This window comes from Anabrus simplex, chromosome 1 (genome assembly GCF_040414725.1).
Source record: "Anabrus simplex isolate iqAnaSimp1 chromosome 1, ASM4041472v1, whole genome shotgun sequence".
Classification (NCBI taxonomy): Eukaryota; Metazoa; Arthropoda; class Insecta; order Orthoptera; family Tettigoniidae; genus Anabrus; species Anabrus simplex.
The window spans coordinates 25,760,336-25,786,879 of record NC_090265.1 but is presented as its reverse complement, the minus strand read 5'-3'; the positions used below and the strand labels follow the sequence as shown (position 1 = coordinate 25,786,879).

At 39.4% G+C, this 26,544-nt stretch overlaps 1 protein-coding gene across 5 annotated transcripts in view; it reads right to left on the bottom strand.

Annotated features, from left to right (window-relative positions):
* Nucleotides 1-26,544, bottom strand: part of Nost (Nostrin) — a 486,512-nt gene that overhangs the window by 20,157 nt on the left and 439,811 nt on the right. For all 5 annotated transcript variants that reach the window (XM_067155829.2, XM_068229908.1, XM_068229904.1 and 2 more), the window contains 5 exons: nucleotides 22,480-22,759; nucleotides 15,310-15,398; nucleotides 15,095-15,230; nucleotides 7,848-8,012; nucleotides 2,642-2,794 (listed from right to left, as the gene is read on the bottom strand). In XM_067155829.2, the coding sequence (XP_067011930.2) occupies nucleotides 2,642-2,794; nucleotides 7,848-8,012; nucleotides 15,095-15,230; nucleotides 15,310-15,398; nucleotides 22,480-22,759 (823 nt within the window). The remainder of the gene's footprint in view (nucleotides 1-2,641; nucleotides 2,795-7,847; nucleotides 8,013-15,094; nucleotides 15,231-15,309; nucleotides 15,399-22,479; nucleotides 22,760-26,544) is intronic.

Here is a 26,544-nt window from a genome sequence, read left to right as displayed (position 1 = left end):
GGAGGAGGCGATAGTATATTGACTCGTTCCGGTCCCAGTCATACATTGCCGACTTCAAACATACCTTGGAGATCGCGGCAAACGGATGATGCAGGATTACCCAAATTTCCTTACAAATTAGTCACTGTATTCATAAATTGTGCCAATAGACTTAAAATAGAACTAGAGTACTGGTAGCTATTTTTTACTGATCAGTTGATAAACTCTATTGTCCATGAGACAAACAAATTTGCCAAAATGAAGTTATAGCAAAATACTCCACTTCAGAATAGATCTATCTGGTTTTCTTGGAAAGCTGTGACATTAGAAGAGCTGAAGGCATTTATTGGTGTAATTATTAACATGGGGATGAACAGTAAGGCAGAAATGCCAGATTATTTTAGTGCAGACTGGTTGGATAAGCAAGCAGGCTCCATCCAAGCATTTGCTTTGAACGCTTCCACACACTCAAGACATACCGTTAAGAAAGTGAAAAACATGATTTTGTGTCATGTACAGACCATACATTCATTAATTTTGTAGTTTCTTCCTGTATATATTGTTACAACCAGTACTTAACACCAGGTTTTAAAATATGAAGAATGCTGACAGAAATAAATACGAGTTGGGAGAAATCAGGACGTACAAATAATTCAAGTGGAAAGGGTTAATTAAGGCCACGGCCGCTTCCTTCCCACTCCTAGCCCTTCCTTGTCCCATCGTCGCCATAAGACCTATCTGTGTCGGTGTGATGTAAAGCAAGTAGCAAAAAAAAAAAAAAAAAAAAAAAAAAAAAGCACAGGCCATTCTAATCAGGTGTGTGAATTTATTGCCTCTCTACCATCAATATTCCGTGAAGTATTGCGTCGTCGAATGTCAACGGACTTTAGGGTCATCCTGTGTATTTAATGTAGCATATACTAGTACTGCCTTAGAACACAAGTTCTTTACCAAGCCGCTCGTTCCATCACGGTCAATGGTAAGAGTTATCAAACAGCGACCTTCTGACAAACACCAACATAGATGGTGAAATACAGTATCAGCTCAGATGCACTGGAGCAGCACTTCATCATCTCCTCAAGATAGTATTTAGCAAACATATTCTCAGTTACTATAGCTCATTCCATGTTAAGAAAACAGTATTGCTCTTATGGACCTACAAGCAGCGAACACACTCCGTCTCAGACACCTATAATTCCTCGCGATTGAGAAATATTATAATATATTTTATACTGTATTATGAAAGAAAGAAAAAAGGATGAGTCTTTTTTTCCCCATGCGTTATTAAAATAACTACTGAAGCTCTTCTATTTCATAAATACGTTGACAGGAAGGAAGCACAATTGCAGTAACAGCCATTGCTTTGTTGCCTTCCTTCATTTTCTTCCTATGTCGCTCTGGTACATGTAACACGTAATCCGTTACTCTTCATATCAGTGCGTACTTGTCTTGCGTTGAGTAGGTATTATGTGATAAATTAGTCTACGTGTGCGATTTCTTTCTTTAACATTTATACAGTGATTTATTTACTTCATGAATGAAGCTGAGGAAGAAACCAAAGTATACAGTGCTTAATTTGCAGTTTATTTTCTTCTCCCTTTTCATTTGACCTTAAAAACTGAGTTCCACAAATATACGTGCCAATGTTTTCCCGTGATCCTGTTGAGCAGAGCTGTTCGATATGGCAAGCCTGTTCTCATAAAAGCAACACTGTTTTCTTAACAACCAATGATCTATAGACCAAGCTAAATTTTACAATACTTATGGATGTGAGTCTTTGACTATTTAAAATGTCTGGAGGAATGTCACCAGTGCTGTGTTAGAAGAACACTTGGAGTAAAGAGGCTGGACCATAGAACAGTCGTCATTATTTCGAAAGACACCAAGCCCTGGGCTATGATTAATCAAATATCAGTTATGATAGGCCAGCCATGTTGCCTGTACATTTGACACACAGCTTCCAAAGCAGATGATGAATTGCCAATTGAAGAATGGACAACGTAATCAGGGAGGACAGCACATGTCCACTACGAAGAACAAAAATTAACTTCAGCACTTAGAGAATGTAGTGTCTAATTGTCCGGTCTGCAAGGGCCCACGTCATTCTGAACAAATTAACAAACAAGTCCAATAAAAGAGATCATAGAAAAGGACCGACCACACGTTCTAGAACATGGAGCAGCCTATAATCAGCGACCTCAACGCACTCAGAAGATCTCATTATACAGTTCAACTTCACCAGCAACTCACATAATGCTAGTCTCTAACTTAACACAATAATTGAGAGCCAACAGTGTACAGTACAGATAATATCTGAACTGCATCAAGGGACAATGGCGAAGTTACAACAAAAACACCTCCAGCACGAAAACTTTTATAACGACTATCATTTAATTTCATCATGATTTTTAGTGATAAACCTTTTTAGCAAGCACTGTATACAATTGGGTGTCTAATGTTTTTAGATTATTATAATGTATTTTACCAAGGATGACCCTATGTTTGGGCTGAAATATGTCTAATTGAAAGTTCATTTTAACCAGATGTATATTATGTATTGACTAGGAGGATAATTAAACACAATCTGATAATTTGTAAGAAGTTCAACCGTCAATACAGATCAAACGTGAGATTTACAGACACTAGTAAGTTATTTTCTTACATGATGCAGTTTTTCAGTCAGGTTCTGTTGCGAGTCCTCGGCTCCGAATGTTGGTGTCTGTTGCAGAGCCCGAGCCAGGCTTTCTACTCCTTGCTTTCCACGCCGCTCCCGCTCCAGATCTTGGCGTATTAGTTGCAGCACCTTGACGAGAGCCTGTCGATGACAACAACAAGCAATGAGAGTGAGGAACTTCCTATCTGGCATGTGTTCAACAATTACTGAAATGAACAAGTAAGTACCACTGAAAAGGAATAAACAAGTGTCAAATCAAGTCGTATATAGAGAGAGGAAGAAGAAAAGAGCACATATAAGAGAACGAACACAAAAGATATGAAAGTCATAGCATACGCAGATGATGTGATGATATGGGAAGAAAATGTACGAAAATTGGAAGAACAGCTAAATACCTGGCAGAGGGCAACTGAAGAAGCAGGCATGGAAATAAGTTTAACGAAAAGTGAGGTAATGAAAAAGTAGAGAAAACAGCAAAATGAAGGATGTTAGGTGTAATGAAAAAATTCTTAAAGAAGTAGATGCTTTTAAATACCTAGGAGGTAAGCTAAGTGGGAAGGAAACATCAAGCGACAAAGATGTGCTATCTGCGAGGGATCTTGGGTTGATGCAAGTATAATTCACTAGTATAACTTTGAAACAATTCTCTAACCCGTGGGTAAATAATGGAAATATCGAGCTTGATGATGATGATGATGATGATGACGACGACGATGATTATTAATACTATGACTTGTGAGGTGTGGCTATGAAGTTGTTTACATACATTATTATTATTATTATTATTATTATTATTATTATTATTATTATTATTATTGATGTAGTTATGTACGGATTTTATTTGGTATAAATCGTATTATTTGTGAGGTTATGTCATGAAACATCTGCTGTATGCATATTAATATCACTTTATTTAAGGTAAGAACACGTAATTAATAGTATATAATTATTACCTGTATATATGATAGATATAGTCCAGAACAACGTATCTTTGGCACTAGAGAGTTAGAGAAAAATTCATTCATTGTAAATAAGTTATTGGAGACTCTCGAAATTATGAGAAAACATGTTCTGTCATATTCTTCTAGAAGCCTGGCCAGGCAACGTATATAGAGGCAGTCTTGGGAGTTGAGTGGATTTGTTTTAGTGAGAGTTGTGAGTGCAAGTCATTAATTGAGTATGTGAATTTGTTGCGTTGGTAGTTGGTTGACATACAAGTGTTGCAGTGTCTTCTTTGTAGTAGTAGTAGTAGTAGTAGTAGTAGTAGTAGTAGTAGTAGTAGTAGTAGTAGCAGCAGCAGTAGTAGTAGTAGTAGTAGTAGTAGTAGTAAAGTGTTCAGAATGGTGGTTTATTGATGTGTGTGTAATGTGTAAATAAAAGTGTACACAATTGACAGCATTTCGTGTGTGCATCTTTTTGGTAAAACGAGGAGGGACAAGAAATGAAACAATACGAAAGACGCTACAGATCAACCCCCTAAAAGAAACTGTGGAGAGAAATAGCCTGAAATGCTTCAGGAACGTCAAAGGAATGGGATAAGAAAGATCACCAGTGCAGGATGACGTAAATCGTAGTAAATTGTAGAGGACTACAATGGGACACATTGATGAACGATAGACTCTGGGGAAAAAAAGAAAAGATTGGAACAGGCTCTGTGAATGACCTGCATAGGCAGAAACGTTTCAGGACGAAGAACACAATGGCAGGTCAGTATGGGAAGAGGGAGCAACAGAAATAGGAGACGAGGACAAACAAGGAAACACAAAAGGACGATCTTCTCATCTTCATACACTGCTGTCTACAGATAGACAGGCTCTTACCTCATCCTATGTATGTTCTTATCTTTCTACACAAGACTTTCTTCATTTGCCACTTTTCTGCTTTTTGCTTTATGCCACTCACTCCGACAAAAACAGGTGTTATGGTGACAATGGGATAGGAGAGGGCTAGAAATGAGAACAGTAGAGGCAATTGGAAATTAGAAGTGGGGGGTGGGAAGGCACAAAAGTTTATAGGCAACAAGAAGTATCTAGGTCTTCAGATACACAAATGGGGGAGGACCTTGACAGTGTAATTTTTAAAAGTAGCTATAAAATTGATAAAACGGTAAGTTTTTTATGCTCTCTGAGCAAATGTTGATAGAGACGTAAAGAATGGCAGTCTACCAACTTAACTCATATGTATTAATTTCATTTCCGTATTGATAGCTCAATGGTCCACAATATAGGTCTGGGGTTCTCCGCCTAATCAATACTTGTATAATGTTAAGTATATGTATTTACATTTAAGAGTACATTATGAGAGCAGCACTACTTTCGATCCTCTGCTGGGATTATCTTCAGCTCCTAAATGTATCATGAACATAAATATATCAAGATAGCAATACATTAAATTAAAAATATTACACTATTTAAGATATGTACAGTTCTAAAAAAAAAAAAAAAAAAAAGGAAAAATGACGGCTTACACTTTGTAAAATATTAACGTATTTTTCTTAACACGTGAGAGGTTGCACCCGTGGCAAATGCCGCACTTTTTAAATATTTGTTAATAATTTCGTTACTAGCCGCTGTAGGGCTTAGAGCGCTCGTTTCTTCCCTCCCCTCCGTCTCTCCCGCCTGACGTTGATTATCGTCAGTGTATTGCCTGCTGCGTTCCGGAGTAGTTTAAGTTTCCTTTCACTCTCGCATCTGCTACTGCAAATTGCCTTTGAGCGACCCCTCGTGTAGTGTATTCTTACATGACTGCATTTCCAAGAAAGTTTCTTAAGTAACGTTCGTGAGGTTTATGGTGGCTTTTAGTGAAGTGTGATGCTGTAGTTTTATCTTGAATAAGAAATGTACAAATGCAAACGATGAGGCTATTTTCCCAGGCGCGACCTCTCGCGTGTTAATAATTAAAGAAATTCAGGGAAACAGCTGCGAAGACAACAGGATTTGTGTAACTTGCTTTGTTTTATCATTTGAAGTTTCAAGCAGCTAAAATGTAATAAATATTTAATTCTTTCTCCACAAAATGGAGGAAACTGCCCTCCTCACCTCATCAGCGACACAATGGGAAGGAAGGGATCGTGGCCTCAATTGAGGAACATCCCCCAGCATTTTCCTGGTGTGAAAATGGAAAACCATCTTCAGGGCTGCTGACAGTGGGGTTCGAACCTACTCTCTCCAAGTGCAATACCACGGCAAAGTATCACTTGTTGTTCCTTTCCATTACTTATTTTTACTCACTGGGTTCCCTTTCACCACCTGTATTCTTTTTCTCTCTTCCTTTTATTGTGTTTAACCAGCTTTCTTCTTATCCCATATCAAGAGTGAAGATATGATAATGAATGTTGGAAGTGTATGGTGCCGATTGTCTGCACAGCAGCAACATGCTACAGATTCTTTGAAGAGAGTCTAGTAAACCTGCGCTCCAACCTACCACCCACTCTCAGAGGCACTCAGGTCGCTATTCTAAAGGTTCAGCAGGTACTTTTGGGAGCCTTGGCACAATTCAACATTTCACATGGCACAGGATATGATATTGTGCAAACAGATCGGGATTTCGTAAAGTCAGTATGTGCTGTGCCCAAAGACCTGTCAGAAGGGCCTTATGCAGATGAAGGTGTGGTGACTGGTGATGTATCTTGGGCGTATTACTTCACACTTGAAACAAATGAAATGGCATACTATGGCTTTTAGTGCCGGGAGTGCCTGCTCGCCAGGTGCAGGTCTTTTGAGTTGACGTCCGTGGGCGACCTGCGTCGTGATGAGGATGAAATCATAATGAAGACAACACATACACCCAGCCCCCGTGTCAGTGGAATTAACCAATGAGGGTTAAAATTCCCAACCCTGTCAGGAATCGAATCCAGGACCCCTGTGACCAAAGGTCAGTATGCTAACCATTTAGCCATGGAGCTGGATATCTGAAACAAAATCAGGCCAGCATGGTATGGAAACATCCTACCACACAGGAAATTCACGGTTGCCCAATCGCCCCATGATGCAGCTTCTGTCAGTACACAAATTGACAAGTATCATTGGGAAGTGCTCAAATCATCCACCATACAATCCAGACCTTGCACCATCTTGACTTTAACCTCTTTGGACCACTGAAGAAATTCCTAGGAAATGAATGCTTCAGTTCAGATGATGATGATGATGCTTGTTGTTTAAAGGGGCCTTACATCTAGGTCAAAATCATCCACTGACCAGAATAAAAAAATGTGATGAAGAATGAATGGATGGATACGAATTTGAAACAATCAGTGGATCCGACCCAGAAATTATCATAAACAATAGTATTACTGACCAAGGGACTGCTTTTAAAGCACAATCCTGAATCGAGGATGCTTGTTGTCTAAAGGGGTCCAAAATTCAGGTCAACGGCACCTCATAATGGTATTTATCACTAGTAAAGTAGAACCATGGGATTTTGTCATGCGAGTCTACAGACTCACAGTGTTCCAAACATTATGGTACTACTCACAAGTATTGTACGTCCCAAAGGTAACGCAGACCTATGGTGTTTTTCACATAATGGTGCCACTCATAGGCAATGCAAACCCATGGTGTTCCTCACCTAGGTGTACTAATCACGGGTACTGGAAAACCCATTTGGAATTACCTTATGTTGCTACTAATCACAAACCCATTGTTTACCGAACATAGTGGTACTACTCGCAAGTAAAGGCGACCCATGGTGTTCCCCGCGTGATGGTACTAATCACGAGTACTTTCATGGTTCTAATACACTCATCCCTTGGTCGCCCCGTTTAGTCGGTTCTTACAACAGGCAGCGGATACCGTCGGTGTATTCTTCGTCTGCGTCCCCCACCCACAGCAGGCAGTTCAGATGAACAAGTGAAATTGGTTGGTGGCTATACTTCCAGTGAACAAGCCATATTCAACTTTGTGTCGCAATGGGAGAAACATCTCAAGAGACTTCCTTGGTTCATATCTTGAAAAATAAGTCAAATTTGTTGGGTTTATTTCTTTTCCTTGTCATTAAATATTTCATTTAAAAAGTTGTCCCATTACTTTTTGATCTGCCCTAATAATTTCTATTCACATACATTTACATGAAGTATGTTCACATTTATTGGAGGTATTTGAAAGCTTAACGCTTTCTCCTGGTAAATTAGGTTTTGAGACTCGCACATTTTTGCTCTAAATCCACTGTATTATTAACATAAACTTGGGATACGTACCTGCCTCCGTCTATCACGGTTCATTGCAAGAGTGATGTGCTCGGCGTAGAAGTCCGGCAATAGCTGCTCGGGAATTGGCTGACCTGTGCCTTTGATGGACACCACTGTCTGGATGTCTCGCGTTACATCACAGCTGTCCACGGGCTCCGTGAGGCGCTCCACGCTCTACAACAAACACAAACTCCAGTTCACTACTGGGAGTCGTACATGAGATATGATTGAGAGCCAGAATATTTAACACTAGAACTGCCGGAGCGGTCAAAATGACTGCTACACATTTTCCAAACTCAATTTTGACTACAGTTTTTATTGTAGGATATTGAGCTGCACTGACTTTCCTGATTAGTGGTCAGGAAAATCAGTATTAAATATAATTAATTTTGCAGCAATGGATGGGGCATAAGTAACGAGTAAACCTACTACTGCCGGAGTGGTCATTTTGACCGCTGTATTAATTATTATAATAAAATGTATAATAATACACATCTCTCGTTAGGATATAATCATCTACTAATAATGATCCTATCAACAACGGAATGTTCAAAAACACAACAATGGAACTCTGATATATTACGAATTGTACGAGCATTATTTCCTATGCGTCAGAAGACATAGTGCACTGTTTCACCAGCAAAGGCATATAAAGGACCTAAAAAAATGCATATGAAAACTACTACCAGTCAAGTGATGACTCGAAAAGCAGTGATTCAGATCACGCTCAAAATCGGATTATTCAGGCTGAAAGTAAGTTGATATTAGTATTATTATAACTATCAGTGTAACAAGTGTGCTTAAATTCCTTGGTTTATACCATATTCAAATTATAATGATGCCTCGTATAGGCTGAGTACTGATGAGTTTCAATTATTCTCTTGCAGCCATAGACACAGTAACCCGTAAAGCATGGTATCATAGAGGACGCGACAACTAAGGTAAAAGCCTCCCATGATCAGATAATGCACCATTAGGTAGTGATGGCATCAGGTAGTGGACTATAGCAGACTGGGAAGACGACACCTAGTTGGATTGCTCGCCATACCCCTTGAAAGAAAATCCAGGACTTAGTCCATATCCATAGCGGCATGTATCTGACGACAGTGTAACGAGTGCGTGGCGTCTTTTTGTTGATACATAAATATTGAAACTCATAAAGCAATGTACAGAAACAGAGGTAAAACGATAATAACGAGTAACCATGCGTATCGAGAACGAAGATATAATAATTTCAATAGTGGTCAAAATGACCGCTTCGGCGGTTCCAGGTATATAATATGTTCCGGCGGTTCTAGTGTTAAAGGTCAATCCTCCAAGGATAAAACAATTACTTATTCATAAAAATGGTGTACTAGGTTAGTTATTTAAAAACTAAGCTCCTTCTCCATCTTAGCAATTTTCCATTGGTGCAGGATAAGCTGTTGAGATCTGCGACCGCCACTTTTTCCAATTCACCACGCCCTTAAGGAGGAAGCCATTAACTGTTACGTCCTTGCTCTCTGCTTCGGCTGTCCACGTGGATGCTTACCGTTAATGTCTAGGTGGTAAGCAGTTTTGGGGACTGAAGTAGGAACCACTCTGAGAACCTGCCCATACCAGCTTATCCGCCATTCTTTTATTTCTTCAGTAATAATAATTTTGTGTGGCTATTTCTAGCCGAGTGCAGCCCGATGAGGGTGGGCGGCATCTGCCATGTGTAGGTAACTGAGTGTTATTGTGGTGGAGGATAGTGTTATGTGTGGTGTGTGAGTTGCAGGGATGTTGGGGACAGTACAAACACCCAGCCCCCGGGTCACTGGAATTAACCAATGAAGGTTAAAATCCCCAACCCGACCGGGAATCAAACCCGGGACCCTCTGAACCGAAGGTCAGTACGCTGACCATTCAGCCAACGAGTCGGACATTTCTTCAATGATAGATAACACATCAAATTGATTTATAACTGTTAGGTTCTTCAGAGTGTCAAAACTAATGCATGAAAAAATAAATGTATAAACTACCTAGAGAGGAAATAAATTCTGCTAGAAGAACAATATTGGTGTGCCAGTCCATTTGACTGAAGATTCACTGCCACAGAAATATTAACAAGATCTTAAAATACTGGAAAGGTCCTTTAGACATGTACTCATTGCTTCTTCATACAACACGAGTCCCTGATTATTTCAAAGTATAGTTTGATTTAAGTCGTCTTCTACAGAAGGTGGCAATCATCATGGCTATTCTACTCTTTGACTCTGCCACATGGAAAAGCGACATCATAATCATCTAAAAACAATCCCTCAGGTCCATCGGCCAGGTGTCCATTGTCCTGAGATCTTCCCCCGCATCACCAACTGTAAGATCCTGTACTTTTCATTCTGCATCACGTGTCCGAAATATTCAAGTTTCCTCTTCTTGATGGAAAGAAGTACTTTGGTCTTCTTGATTAGTCTTTCCATCACCTCAATATTCCTCACTCTTTCAGTCCTAGCAGGCAGGTTGGCCGTGCAGTTAGGGGTGCGCGGCTGTGAGCTTCCATCCGAAAGATAGTGAGTTTGAATCCCCCTGTCGGCAGCCCTGAAGATGGTTTTCCATGGTTTCCCATTTTCACACCAAGCAAATGCTGGGGCTGTACCTTAATTAAGGCCACGGCCGCTTCCTTCCAACTCCTAGGCATTTCCTATCCCATCGTCACCATAAGACCTATCTGTGTTGGTGTAACATACAAGCTACTAGCAAAAAAATATATATATATATTTCAGTCCACAAGATACGTAACACCTGCTGACTGAGCCACGTTTCAAAGGCTTCCAGCTTCTTGCATAGGGCCTGGGTTAGAGTCCACCCTTCTATTCCATACAATAGTGTGGGAAATACATAGCCCCCGACCACTCACCGCCTCAGATCTACATTGAGATTGTGGTTGCTGAGGAACTTCATTTTAATGAAGGTGTTTTGTGCAAAGAACAAGAAAATGAACTACTCTTTATCCACAAACAAGCTCAGTATAATGGTTTTGGACTTAATATGGTGAACAAAATAATTTGAAAATTCAAGCAGAGGTTTCAAACGAGTCTAACTTATAAGCTAAAGAAGAATGATAAATATGCTAGATTCAATTTAACGATCCCAATATACTGTATATGCAGTAACGAATCTGTTCAAAAAATATGACTATAAAATTGCGTATTCAACTAGCAATAATAGTAAGCAAAAATTTTTCAAGTGCAATAATGTTAATTCCCAAGGGAAGGACAATAATTTAGATTCAGGGGTGTACAAACTGAACTGTCACCAATGCGAAAAATCTTACGTAGAGTAGACCGGACGTAGTTTTATGGTACGATATCTTGAGTACGTTAATAGTGACAGGCACAAAAAAAAAAAAAAATTCCTCTATGGGCCAACATATGAATCAGTTCACTACTACAGAGCAAGATCTGACAATCTTACGTAAAACAAATACAAGCAGTCTATTAAATACACTAGAAAGTATGTATTTATTTAGATCAACGAGGTAACTAGGACAATAACCTTAATGATATAATTGATAATAAGAACCTGTTATACGAAGGAATACTGCATATCTGGAAGTATTAGTTATAAAAAATAATACCGACTGTAGAAGAAAGAAACTGATCAAACCTCCATCCTCCCAAATATGTATCCCCCTACCTCCTCTTCTGAAGCATTGAAACCGTGACCGACATGCCTTCTCCACACTCCACAGCCTTACCTCCCCCAGGGGAGGAGCAATCTTCAGAACGTACTCATCATTATTTTACTGGATGGAAAGCCGCATCAGTTGCCGCTAGACCCTTCCAAGGACACAGCAGGTTGACGACATAACAAGGTGAGACATCATCCATTTAAATACTAGGTTCGCTTGTGCAGATTTTAATATAAATGTACAATATACGGTTAGACGTGTACATGTACGGACCTACAAAACATACCAGTACGGACTAGTCTAGCAATGTTTTATATTTACATCTGTTGGTTGTCAACGTGAACTTTAAGCACAGCTCGCAGCGCAGGGTATTATTCTATGCAGGGCGAGCCCCTTCTACCATAATGCGGCATTGTGTTGGCGTGAAAAGAATTTGTCATCAATGTCGATCGTTGTAAACATGGTGGCGTCGTGCCATGGTCTGTATTTATCTAATGCAATTTTTGAACGCATACCAGGTGAAAGTAATTGATGAGAATAATCCTAGTGATGATGATTATACACAGCAGGAAATTACGTGTTATGTACATAATGATATAAGTGAATGCTCACCCGAGCGGTCATGGACACCTGTTGATTCAAATTTTATTCCAACAAGAAGGTATTTAGGCATTTTTTTTTACTTTGCATGCCACCTTTTTGTATATAGATACAACATCTGCATGATATGAACTGTGTATCCACTCATTTTGAACAAAATCAGACAAGTCATTTAGAAGTTATAGCAATGTTTGTGATAGCATGTATTACCACAGTAGGGTAAAACTTGGCCAACTTTTAATACCGGCTTGAAGGGGTAATAAAAAAATTCAAGAGACCCATTTTCACTAAGTTAAATCAAAAGACAATACTCACTTCAGAAAAGAAGAGCAGCTGAAGAGAACAATTTTTCTAATTAAGACGTAACATTGATGTGTAAAAGTCCTTCTCAAAAACTTTTTTAAAAATGAACAACTAAGAAAAACATACACATCACATATGAACAAAAATGCTGTATACTAACAATTTTTAACATCTATTTCAGTGAATTAGAATTTGTTTTAAATTAGGTTAGAATGTAAGCAGATCCATTTTCCCTTCCCATTTTACTGTCCCACTCTAGCCTCCCCACGTATTATAATTATTTTTATTTTTTAAAATTAGTTTTATTTTTAGCATAACAAAGGTAATATTTTAAGATGGTTTTTTGAGAAGAAGCAAATTCTCTGTAATTTTACCTTAGCAATGTTATGCAGCAGCTGAAGATGTTGCTAAGGAATGAAACAAGTTCTACAAATAATTGATTTGCTTAAAACAAATATGTAGTATCAAACAGGTGGAAGTTTACTTTTATTTATTTATTTATTTAATGTACGTACCACATAGTCAAGCATCCCATCTCCTTACTTCCAAGTCTTCCCAGCCCAAAGTCTGCAACATTTTTCTTAACACTACTCTTTTGTCGGAAATGACCCAGAACAAATCATGCTACTTTCCTTCGAATCTTTTCCTGTTACAAGTAATAAACTTCATTCTGGTTCCGTATTGACTTTGAATAACTAAGACGAAATTCGAAAAGAATTCAATTATACTAGGTCCACCTATTCAATACATTTCTTCCATTTATTAAATGGTCTGTTTAAAAGTTACATAGTTGTTTTTGTTGTATTTCTTTCTTCTTTGTTACTTTGCTGATGATGACCTCTAAGTCAGGTTGAAACATGCCCAAGGTATTTTAAACAACTATGTAACTTTTAAACAGAACATTTATAGTAGGGCCCACGAGAGTTGAAGTCTGACAGGTGAGCGGCGAAAGCTGTAACTACGAAGTACGCTGCGTTGTCATAGTTACCTCAATTCGCGGTCTACCACCTTTCAGACAGGCTGAGTGTTTAATAAAACATGTAGGCCTAGGCCTAATGCAATTCATTTACCCTTGACCGGTTCCTAAGCTCCTGTTAATAATTCCAGCATTTAAGGCAGAACACGACATTATCGATATATATAAAAGATTTCATATCACTAACAAAAACATCAGTTTCTGACAATAACCTCAACAAATGCACATGTTAATTACAGTATAGAACAACACTACCCACACTGATAGTTTTTATTTTGTAACGCCGATTGTTAACGGTACCTGTACAATTCGGGAATAAACTACGGTATAATAAACACAATAGGAAGACGATACTTCATCGAGAAAAGAAATCAGTCAGAATATGAATGACAATGATGGAATTAAGGAGACATTCGGACTTTCCCCCGTAATTGCTCAGAAAATAGCAATAAAATGTACAGACATGCAATGTACACAAAGCACTGAACCGAGATATTTGTAAAAATAAAAAGTACTCACTGCTCTGCCGACAGCAATCAGTCATCTAGAAGGGGCTCTATCCCATCCATATCATCTCCTGTACTATCCTGCTCGTTGTCACTGTCACTGACACAATAATTTCTCTTCCCTGGCTTCGAACAGTCACACCTCGGCCAGTTGTATTTTTTGGCGTTTCTTTTGACTTGGCAGTCATTGTTAAACACTCAAAAGAACCGATCAAATAAAACTACACGGATTCTTAACGAATAATGGAGTACTTCACACTAACACTATAGTCACACTAACAAGATCGCTAACATCTACAGACAAACAAAACTAGGAAAACTGAACAACTAGCCACCGATAAACTTAAAGAAATAAACTAACACCTAACATAATATTCTGAAAACATACACATTAAGCAGCAACGACTAGCACAGCTAACACAGTACCATTCGGAATACTATCACAAAAGCGACTGAGAGCAAGCCAACCCACGTGGTGATAGCGTCCTAAAATGTTGCAATTCTGTTATCGTTGCCATAGCAACAGGTCATTTTCGAACAGCGTTAGTCAACTTTTTCTCGCCGGTGGCGCTAAACGTCAGACTTCAACTCTCGTGGGCCCTACTGTAATAAATGGCAGAAATGTATTGAATAGGTGGACCTAATATATTTGAATTCTTTTAGAATTTTGTCTTGGATCCTTTCCAGTTCTCATATCAAGTAGTGCTGGTGTGGGTCCCATACACAGGAACCATACACTAACAGCAGTCTTACCAGAGACTTATATGCCCTCCTCTTTAGATTCTTATTACAAACCCTAAATACTGTCATAACGATGTGTGTAACTTTTGTCAACAACTTTGTTAATATGATTACCTCAATGAAGATCATTCCTTGTATTTATGGTTAGGTACATACAGTGTTCGCCATGAGGTACTATCACCCCATCAACACAGTAATTAAAACTGAGAGGACTTTTCCTTTTGGCGAAACTTACAACTTGACTTTTGATCCTATTTACCATCCGCTGTCCATCTCGCAACAATGTCTAGGTCCCCCTGCAGTCGCTCACAATCCTGCAACTCATTTCCTACTCTATACAGTATAACATCATCCACAAATAGCTTTATTTGTGATTGCAGTTCTTTACCTATATCATTTTTATAAATAAGAAAACAAAAAGGTCCAATAACAGTGCCCTGTGGGACCCCCCTCTTTACCATTGCAGGACCAGGCTTACCTGCACTAGTTTGGGGGTCATCTCCTGAAGATGATGCAGGTAGCTACCAGCCAGGTCCTTGAGCTGCTGCAAGCGTTCCTCTTCCAACGCCTGGAAACACTGACTACCGCGGATCACAGCCGTCTCCCACTCCAATCTGCAACACACCTCGCTGATCAGCCTGGCTAGCCTCTACAAGCAAGGGCTATCTCAGAAAACTGTGGACCTCCACTCACCTGGCTCTCTCTGCTCGAATACAGAACGTGTAGTACTCCACATCTGCTTTCTTCACCGACTCTTCTGCTTTCCTCCGCTTGGCCTCCAGCTGAAATGTCACAGTCTGATATTAGTTTCATCACTACCTCAGACATGCTGGGATCGTCTAGTGCAGGGATAGCGTGTATACTACTTGTCACTGTCTACTGTGCCATTGGTTACTTTCCTTTAAAATCATCACGAAACCCCCTCATTTGACTTCATTCAAGTAGTAGATTGCATTGCATATAAATCCATTTGACTTAATTACATTTTGGAAAACAGGTCAGTTTTAAGAATAGGGTATATTTTTGCTTTAACCTAATAAAATTTGTAAAAAATATGGCCATAGAATTAATTGAGACATACTTCTTTATTACAACGTAATGTTAGAACTTTAAAATATGCTATGTTGCTAGATTTTTGACCTACAGTAGAACTCACAATTAAGTATTTATTTATTTTCCACCTAGTCGATACAATGATTGCTTAAGGCAATTTTTAATGGTCAAAAGTGGTACATGTTTCGTATATTATCAACATCTTCAGCCACATAACACTGTTTAGATGAAAAATATATAAAATTGACAAAGTAATGCTTTAGAGGAAGTGTCCTTAAAATTAACATAAGTAGAACCCCGTTTATCCAAAATAAAGAGGGTGGAGCCACTTCGGTTGACACGTTTTTTCGGATGATACATGGTAAATATTTTCGGAAGTTAAATGTCGAAACAAAAATGCATAAACTCTGTTAAACAAAGGTGCACACTGTACATTAACATTAAAATATTTACATAATGTCACTCATTGTATAAAATCAGTCATTTTCTTCTGAATTTTGTTGGTGTTGTGCCACCGTTTAATCATCAGTACATCAGCTGGTGTAGATTCATTGCTTCTTTCAACAAAGCGCAAAGTAATATGAAATAGTTAAACATTTTTTTGTTACTACTGAACTGAATACTGTACTTTTATTACAGTACTATAATTAAAGCGTATGGTACTGTATTTTAATAAAAATTCGAAATCAGTCACCTCCAATGCATTAAATTCATCATCACCTGTAACTTGATTCTCAAAACTGCTATTATCAAGGTCGGAGTCATCTGCATAATCTTCATGACAAATTATACAGTAATAATAACAACAATACAGTAATAATAATTCCTGCTTGTTGAAGAAAATATGTATCACGGAACGAACTAGAGGGTAAGAAACTGTTTTGTTTTATGCTACACGTGTCTTCTGTCGTAAGTCATAATATAAAAATAGGGTTTGCCTAGTAGCTCTCAGCACATATAGCAAGAGAATTACTAATATCGATGGCTAAGAACGAGAGGGTAAAAACAAAATATTAAAATACAATTTTGCCAGAGCATTTCGGTTAAGCGGGATTCTGCTGTATTTATTACATGTTAAAAACATTAAAATATGTTAGTATCTTGTCTGATGTGCCACAGAGGTCATGTTCGCATGTCACCTACTGGCACCCGTCATACGTTTGCCATTCCTGATCTAGTGTGTCCACGCTTAAAGGCAAGATGTGCAATGATTATACACGGTGGTCGTAAACAACAAGAACTCAGTATATGAGTGTTTCAGGGTTGGAAATACTGATCAATTATTTGAAAAAAAAAAATTAAAATGATATCTTGCCCGATGGTCATTCTGTCAGCTGCTGAAGTTCAAAAAATCAAAATCTCTTTATTTGCAAATGAGGTGTCTACCTCGGTGGCAAATGGTACATTAAAATACATTATAGTCAAGCACTAAATATTAAATTAACAAGAGAAGAAAATTTTCCTATAATACAATATTATACAATTTACGCTAACAGTGTTTTCTATTAAACACACAGCTCATCCTTAATAAATTTATATCGTTTACAAAATTCTACTTCTAATATCTCCTGTACCACTTACAAATATAGTCAACTGATATACAGTATGTAGAATTACTTCAAATGATACTATACAACTGGTATAAGATTAATATTTACATTGCATTTATTTACTTATTAACTTTTTTTTTTTTTTTTTTTACCCATTCTGGAACCTAAGTAGCATAACGACCTGCTGCGTCTTAACCAGAGCCCCTTTTGCCACCACTTTTCAGAGTTAGCCAATGGGATCTCTTTATGGGGGAATTCTAATTAGCTTTGTGAGGCGATATTGCTAAATGTGCACCTGTCAGTTTGGAGGTCCGTGATTAAATCTCTCAGCTGGCGAAGCTCATTTCTTCGACTGGTGAATGTAAGCCCGTGTTAAGCCATGAGCAGACAAAGCAACACCACTCGCAAAGCATATTTAAATTCGCCCAGGAAGCAATTTGATTCGCCAACATCAGCATTTGATAAAATGATAACTGTGCGAGATACTGATTTTTTGAAAACATTTATCAGTATGTCCAACCCTGATCTACTAATATCGGGAAACAATGAGAGAGAAGTGCAGAAACAGCTAAATGTATGGGAGGAAGTTGTGTCATCTTATGAAGTTCTCAGCACAAAAGAGTGAACGAAACAAGAACCGAGTGTATAATGGCATGAGGAGGGGAACAGCTTTAAATACCTGGTAAGCATAATTGAAGAAAATGGAGGAAACAGGATGGAAATCAATGAAAGAGGAAAGTGTGCAAGTGGATTCTTTAAGAGAGTGAGAGGACTGATATGGAACAGGGATGCACCACAGAGATGTAAAGGAATTTAAGTAATTTTGTATCGATTTTGACGTATGGATCAGAAACGTGGGTGATGAAGGTGAGGGATAAAAGTAGAATACAAGCAGTGGAGATGAAGTTTCAAAGGTGTCGAGTAGGTTTAACAAGAATGGACAGAGTAAGAAATGAGAAAGTTCAGGAGATGGTAAATGAGGTACCCCTACAGGAAAAGATAGAAAAATCAAGGCTGCAGTGATATGGACATGTTAAGAGAATGGGAGAAGAGAGGATACCAAGAAAGATGTTAGAAATGGAGTTGACCGAGCTCGATAGCTGCAGTTGCTTACGTGCGGCCAGTATCCAGTAATCGGGACATAGTGGGTTCAAGCCCCACTGTCAGCAGCCCTGAAGATGGTTTTCCGTGGTTTCCCATTTTCACACCAGGCAAATGCCGGGGCTGTACCTTAATTAAGGCCACGGCCACTTCCTTCCAACTCCTAGGCCTTACCTATCCCATCGTCGCCATAAGACATATCTGTATAAAGAAATGGTGTTGAAGGGAACAAGACCTAGAGGAAGGATGAGGGACAGATGGCCGGGGAAGGTGTAAAGAAGAGCATCAAGGCAAGAGAAGGGAATTGGACTAGAGTGAGAGAAGAGAAGTGATGGAGAGACTTATATTCCAAGCAGACCCAGCCTGTGGTTGGAAACTGCTCCAGATCATGATGATCCAACCCTCTAATGCTCATATACCCAGTTCACGTTGGTTTCCGACAACCCTGGGTGAGGGTTGGGGCATGAGTCATGGCAACTACTACCGTACCGTACAGTGGCGAATGTGATTATCCATTTTTTTCCCTTAAGGCTGGTCACGCCTCCCAGCCACAGTCCACCTTATTGTACCGTACTGTATGAATGTATGTTTGCATGACATTTACCCACTCCCAGAGTAAGATGTACTTAAGGTTCATTCTCCTTTACGCACACGCATAGGAAAATGAACTCCATGAAAATTATTCTGATGGACTGCATATCAATATGTGTCTTGGAGGTGTGACCAGACTTAAGGGAAATAATGGATAAGAAGAACAGCATTGTTAAATTCGTGGTTTTGGCACAGCAGCGATGAAAGGTCCTCTCAGTCTTAATTACTGTGTGGATGGGGTGATAGTACCTCATGGGACACACTGTAAGTTCCTAGGTGTTAATGTAAGGAATGATCTTCATTGGGGTAATCACATTAACGAGGTTACAGATCTCTTCACATGGTTATAAGAGTATTTAGGGGTTGTAGTAAGGATATAAAGGAGGGGGATATAAAGTTGAAAAATCTTGAAATTGTGGAGAGCCTCAAGTACTTGGGAAGTGAACTGATGAAGGATGAAGGGTTGGACGTAGAGATCAGTACAAGGATTCAACACAACAAGCGATGTGCCTCCATTTGTTACGGTCTTGGTATAAAAAAAAATCTCTCTCTCTCTCTCTCTCTCTCTCTCTCTCTCTCTCTCTCTCTATCTCTCTCTCTCTCTCTCTCTCTCTCTCTCTCTCTCTCTCTCTCTCTCTCTCACACACACACACACACACATGTTTCTCCTCTCTTCTCTACGTCTTCTATAATCTGGTCCATCCGCTTAACATATCCTAGCCACTTCAACCTTGCAACACTCAGCCTTTCTTCCAGGTCCTTTGTATCTGACCATTCCTAATTCTGTCTCGCCTTGTTTTCTGTGCAGCTGATCTAAGCTTGCAGTTGAGTTTCTTCTCTTTTACTTCTGATGCAACTTTCTAGACTATTTGTCATAATGGGCAGTAAATGGATTTTAAACATGGTCTGTTTAGCCCTCTGAGGAACATTCTACTATTATATTGTACTTGAGTCGAAAACATACAGATTTACAGTTTACGTACGGGTCATTCTGAAGTACACAAAACATGACATGTGAAATCATATTGCACATGCCCAGTATTTTGCAATGTCCAATGCACTCTGAGTGGCTTTTAGATCATCCTCTGTGCAAGATGTTGGGTGCAGAGGGCACTGAAGCATGTGGCTCGCGGTTTGTTCTTGTCCACATTCACATCTTGTATCACTTGTGCTGAACCCCTATTTCTTCAAGTTATCCCTGAATCTTCCCACTCCTGATCATAGCCTATCCAGGAACTTCCACACCAGCCAGCTTTCATTATGTCCAGCTGGTAACTGCTCAGCTGCTGGCATCCATCCACGAAGGTGAGACGTCGTCTTCTTCTACAGCCTTGCCTTCCCTGGTGAAACGGTAAACACCTCAGATCTCCTCAAGGAGCTCTTTCGAGATCTCAGCCGTTGCTTAGGAGGACTACGTCCATGCAGCTGCTGGGCGTTGTTCTGTTCCACTTTAAGTTGGCAGCTACTTCTCTATGTACACTTGGTGGCGCTATTCCAGCCAGGTCATAGAGCTTATCTGCCGGAGTAGGCTTTAAGCAACCTGTAATCAACCTACAGGATTCATTGAGAGCCGTATCTGTCTGGCATGACGTGAACGCTGGAGAAACATATTCAGCGCACAAAAAAACACAGTGCCACTGATGAAGTTTGGATTGTTTCAGGATGAGAAACCCATTGTGATCCTTCCAATTTGCGAATAAGATTGTTTCTTGTTGAGTTTTCATCTTATTACTCTTACAATGGGTTTTGAATGTAAGAGATCTATCAAGAGTCACTCCCAGATATTTTGGAGTGTGACAGTGCTGCAATCGGATACCTGACCAATCTAGACATAACTTGCGATGAGTTTCCTTATTCCTTAAATGGAAGGCACATACTTGTATCTTAGAAGGATTGGGTCTCAGTTGGTTCTTATTGTAGTACCTTGACAGATTTCTCTCCACGGATTCAAAGCTTGAGCCTAGTGCACTAAGGGCTAGATCATCTGCATATAAGAAGCTTCTTGTGTTTGAGGTCAACAGATGTTTTGTCTGTTTTTTTTTTTTTTTTTTTTTTTTGCTATTGGCTTTACGTCGCACTGACACAGACAGGTCTTATGGCGATGATGGGACAGGAAAGGGCTAGGACTGGGAAAGAAGCGGCCGTGGCCTTAATTAAGGTACAGCCCCAGCATTTGCCTGGTGTGAAAATGGGAAACCACGGAAAACCATCTTCAGGACTGCCGACAGTGGGGTTCGAGCCCACTATCTCCCGAATACTGGATACTGGCCGCACTTAAGCAACTGCAGCTATCAAGCTCGGTGGTATAGATGTTGACGAGAACTGGAGCCAAGACGCTCCCCAAAGTAGGCCATTTCTCAGCGCTCTCCAATGACTGCGCTGACCTTGGAAGTGAACAAAAAAACCTGCGGTTTTGAAGGAGAGTGCTGATAAGTCTATTTAGAAGGAAGTCTTTAGTTTGAAAACTTGATATGGAGTAACCGGTGATTGACAGTTTTATACGCTGCTATTAGATCCACAAAAACCAACCCTGTCACCTGGTGACTTTCATACCGATCTTCTGTGAACTGAGTGACATTCAAGAGTTGGCCTGTATATCTGATTAGACAAATATAACACTTCCATATTTGTGATCGGGTCTTTTGATAGCCGGTCACATTTAATTTATTCTCGGTCTACGCATTTCATATAACTCCTATGAGCCTCCTGTATGCTCAGTACATCGCAGTTGGTTTTCCTGCACAGATCTTGTAGCAGTTCCTCTTTGGGTTATAATATACCTTCTATATTCACTGACATGACAATTAACTGTGGTCCTGAAAAGGACCAAGTTGATGTTTCTGTTATGAAAGGATTAGCTGGCGATTTCACGTTGCCCACGGAACGCCCAGTTGCATCATAACTCTTACGTGGGTTGCAATCCCGGGTAGGCACCATTCTTGTTCCCAGTGTGGAGGAAGTAAGTACCAATGAAGTGCAAAGAGGTGATGTATAAGTTGTACTACTGCCCAATACTGACACTGCAGCGGAGACCTGGACACTTACAAAAATCGCAGAATACAATCCAGGCCAGTGAAATGAAATTTTTAACAAGTATGAGAGGAAAGACAAGAAAGGATAGAGTAAGAAATGACTATGTCAGTGGGAAATCAGAGTGGAAAAGCTTTTCGAGAGAATGGGCAGGGATAAACTTAGATGGTTTGGAGATGTTAAAGAGACAAAGGATGCCGGAGCGGATGATGGAGACCCAGACAGGAGGAGGGAGACCTAGATTAAAGTAGTTGAAAATGATCAAGAACAGTATAATTAGAAGAAACTTGGATTGCGCTCACAAAACTCTGCTTTTTGCTCTTGACCTCGGCCAAATGCCACTCTACCAGGTGGAACAATGGTGGTTAGATAGAGGAAAATGGCAAGGTGCCATAAACATCCTAAACCGGCGAGAGCTGGAAGAGGGAAATGGATGATTATGAAAAAAAAAGAAAAAAGTGGGAGAGATGAGTACATGACTAAATACGGTATATGTATTTCTAAATGAAAGTGTCTAGTGATAGAAGTATGAGCTCACCTTAGCACTCTCCTTATCCGAGACGACCTTGTGGTTTTGTGCATGATGGAGATGGCCACGTCCGAGCCGCACGTCCAGCATGGCGTCCTGTAGCTTCTCGTTCTCTCGCGCGCTTACGAAACTCTGCTTCTTGCTCTTGGCCTCGGCCGAGCGCCACTCCGCCAGACTCTTGCTCGTCTTGTCCACCGCCACTTCCACCGACTTGCGAATGCGGTGCTGCGACTCCACCAGCTGACGCAGGGGCTTCACCACTTCCTCGCTCAGGGCAGCTGCAAAGGCTCTGAAACCCAACAATGCACACAGTGCTATCGGATATGAGAAAGACATGAAAATTAGCATTTCAAAGACTGATGTTCATTAGTAAGAAACCAGAGGGAATTGAATGTCAGTTAGGAAAAAAGAAACTGAGAGGATATGTGTTCTCCCAATAAGTGAGATTGAATCAAGGTGAAGCAAAGCTAATGCTATGAGTTCACAGTTTGTGATGAAACAATATTCTGTAAGAAAGAAGTCAGCTCCCAGAAAGAAAACAAAAAGACTGTTACTCCATGTGATGAATTTTGTAGCAGATTTTAGAAGGCAGTGAAAGACAAGAGACAAAAGAAATAACAGGGGGAAAAAAAGAAAGGAGGAACCCGATATCAAGAATTCATTAAGATCATGTGTTTTTGCTTGTAAAGTCTGATTGTTGTACATATAGCAGAGTTAATAAATGCATTAAATACTGATTAGTGACCAAGAGTTATAAGCAGTAACATTGGTGACCTCCGAGTGATAAAAATAACCGCAAGTTTTCGAAGTGTAGTGAAGTGAAACATAAAGAAGCCACCAATTAAACAACAGCTCACTGTTACGTGAGTAGAAGTTTTCAGTCGCTTTTATTTCATCATCCTGTGATGAATATCAATCTTAGGCCGTAGACTGTGTTGTAAATTGTGTATTCAGGAACATATACAATAGGAACTAACCCCGAAATGGCAACCCAGGAAAACAAAGATATTCCAACCGTAGGCTGCAAAGCTAACAAGGTTAGCGTAAAAATTCCGCCGTTTTCGTCTGAGAAACCCAAAATTTGGTTTTTCCAAGTAGAAGCCCAGTTCAACATTAATAGAATCACATCCAAAGAAACCAAATTTAATTACATATTTCCCCAACTCGAACCAAAATATATCGAGAATATTTGGGATATAATAACAGGACCAGGAACTGCTAAATATACGGCCGCCAAATCACGACTCCTGGATATTTTCAAAGAGAGTAAAGATGTAAAAATCAAAAGATTGTTTACTGGTGTAGAGTTAGGAGATTACAAACTTAGTCAGCTTCTTAGAAAAATGCAGTCGTTAGCTGGAAAGGATGCGACTGATAAGGTTATTAGAACCCTTTGGTTAGATAAGCTTCCAGATTTGATAAAAAATATCCTAGTCATGAGCGAAGAGTGCCAGGAGCGTGTCGCAATGATGGCTGATAAGATGTTGGAGAAGAACCCCTGTAATGACGTATTCAAGGTTGATACCCAAGACCCAAAAGGTACTATTATTAATGAGCTAGTTACTAAGATTGCTCATTTGAAACAACAAATCGCTACAATGTCCATAGGATAACACAGCAGTCGAAATCGTAGTCCTCGCCGGCGAAGCTCTAGTCGTACCACAGCCGAAGTAGAAGAAGATGTGACCCAAAAGGCAAGTACTGCTATTATCACTTCTGATTTGGACAACAGTGCATTCCAGAGAAATGTAAACAGCCTTGCTCATGGAAGTCGTCGGAAAACTCCAACGGGCAGTAGAATTAGCGGCTAGTTCACCTGCCAAGAACCATGATAGAAGCCGCAAACACTGGTTATTCATAACAGATAATAAAACAGGCCTGCGGTTTCTTGTTGACAGTGGGGCAGATGTGTCAATAATTCCACCAAGGAACTGTGATTGAATCGATGATTCGTTTAAACTTTATGCTACTGTAATTCCAATGTATGGTATCAAAACCCTAACTTTGGATTTAGGTTTACGCAGACAATTTCAGTGGCCATTTGTAATTGCTAAGGTCAACAAAGGTATATTAGGAGCGGATTTTTAAAACAGAAATTAGACTCAATATTCGTAAAAAACTTTCTAATTTAATTGAAAGTAACAAATCTACAGCTCCCTTATTTCCTAAAAAAAAACCATTAACTCGTTAAAGCAAAAAATCAGCGAGAACGATCTGATAGTCACTAAAGCAGACAAAGGTTATGCCACAGTTATCATGAACAAAGAGACTTATATACGAAAAACTGAAACTTTCTTTTCCGAAAATTCTTTTAAACTGATGAAAAAAGATCCTACTAACAACATTCAAAAAAACTTAAAACAATTATTAAAACAAACGTCCTTCATTTTAACTGAACATGAATCTCAGAAACTTATTAATATGAATCCTAGTATTCCCACAGCTAAAGCATTGCCAAAAGTCCACAAAACAGATATCCCCATAAGACCCATAGTAAACTATAGGAACAGTCCGACTTACAAAACCTCTAAATTTATCCACAACTTCTTGAAAAAAATACTTCAAGTTTGAAAATCCCAGTTCTATTAAGAATTCCATAGAATTTTGTAATTTGACCAAAAACCTAGAGTTGCAACCACAACAAGAAATGTACTCCTTTGACATAATAAACATGTATTCTAATATACCGGTCAAAAAAACTTTACATCAAGGACAACTTTCTTAAGCACAGAAAATTAAGCTTACAAGAAATAGAAGAATTCTTAAATATTTTAGAATTTGTAACCTCCAATAATTATTTTACATTTAATGGTAAAATTTACAAGCAGGACAGTCTTCCTATGGGCTCCCCAGCTTCATGAATAATGGCAGAAATTTATTTAGACCATTTGGAAAATTCTAAAATTCACAGTAAAATTAAAGGTATTGTATTCTGGACACACTATGTCAATGATATATTTGCCATAATAGATCATAACATCTCCAACGGTGACATCATTCTCGAGCAGTTAAATGAAATCGATCCATGGATCAAATTTACTTCCGAAGTTGAAGTTACCTTCGCAAACACCACAAGTATTTATTAAGGCGGGATTACTCTGACTATATTAACGGAGCCTGCATTGAAGTAAAATACAACAGTAAAAGGTTCTGGTCACTTATAAATAACAGAAGAGACAATAAACGAATACCGGAAGTAGTAACCTGGGACCAGTCTGTAGCCAGTGGAGTAGACAGATCTGAATTATTTAATGAATATTTTACCTCTAATTTTGTTAAACCTGTGCAGTATGCTGAGTTTCCTAAAATCAAACCTGTTACTTCCCATAGCCTCAGTAATATTTCTACCACTGAATCTGAAGTGTACCCCCTACTTTCGTCTTTGTCAGAAAATAAACCCACTGGTCCTGATGGTCTCAGTCCTATCTTCCTTAGGAATACAGCAGTAAGTCTTTCATACCCTATTAGTGTGATATTCGATCGGTGCTTCTCAGTCAGCTACTTTCCGAGCTCCTGGAAACTTGCGTATATCACACCAGTTCTTAAAGGTGGACAGAGGTCGGATATTGCAAATTATCGCCCGGTCTCTATATTACCTGCTTTATCAATCATTTGTGAAAGGATCATCCATCAGCATTTGCTTGCGTTTATAAATCCCTATATATCCCCTCAGCAGCATGGTTTCCTTTGGAAGCTCCTGCGTAACTAACTTGGCTATCCTCCTCCATCATGCCACGTCTGCCATCCACGCAGGCTCTCAACTTGATGTATGCTACATCGACATCGCGAAGGCCTTTGATACCGTGGATCACACCCTTCTTGTGCACAAACTTTCTGAACAGTTTAACGTGCATGGGAGACTCCTAGCTCTAATTAATAGCTTTCAGAGCGAAAGACTACAGCGCGTTGTTCTTGATGGATGCAGTTCTTCTCTCACCACCACCCTCTCTGGTGTCCCGCAGGGTAGTGTCCTTGGTCCACTTCTTTTTACCCTGTTTATTGATGACCTTATCGATACTGTTTACCACCATTCATGTGAAATACTGCTCTTTGCTGATGATTGTAAAATCTTCA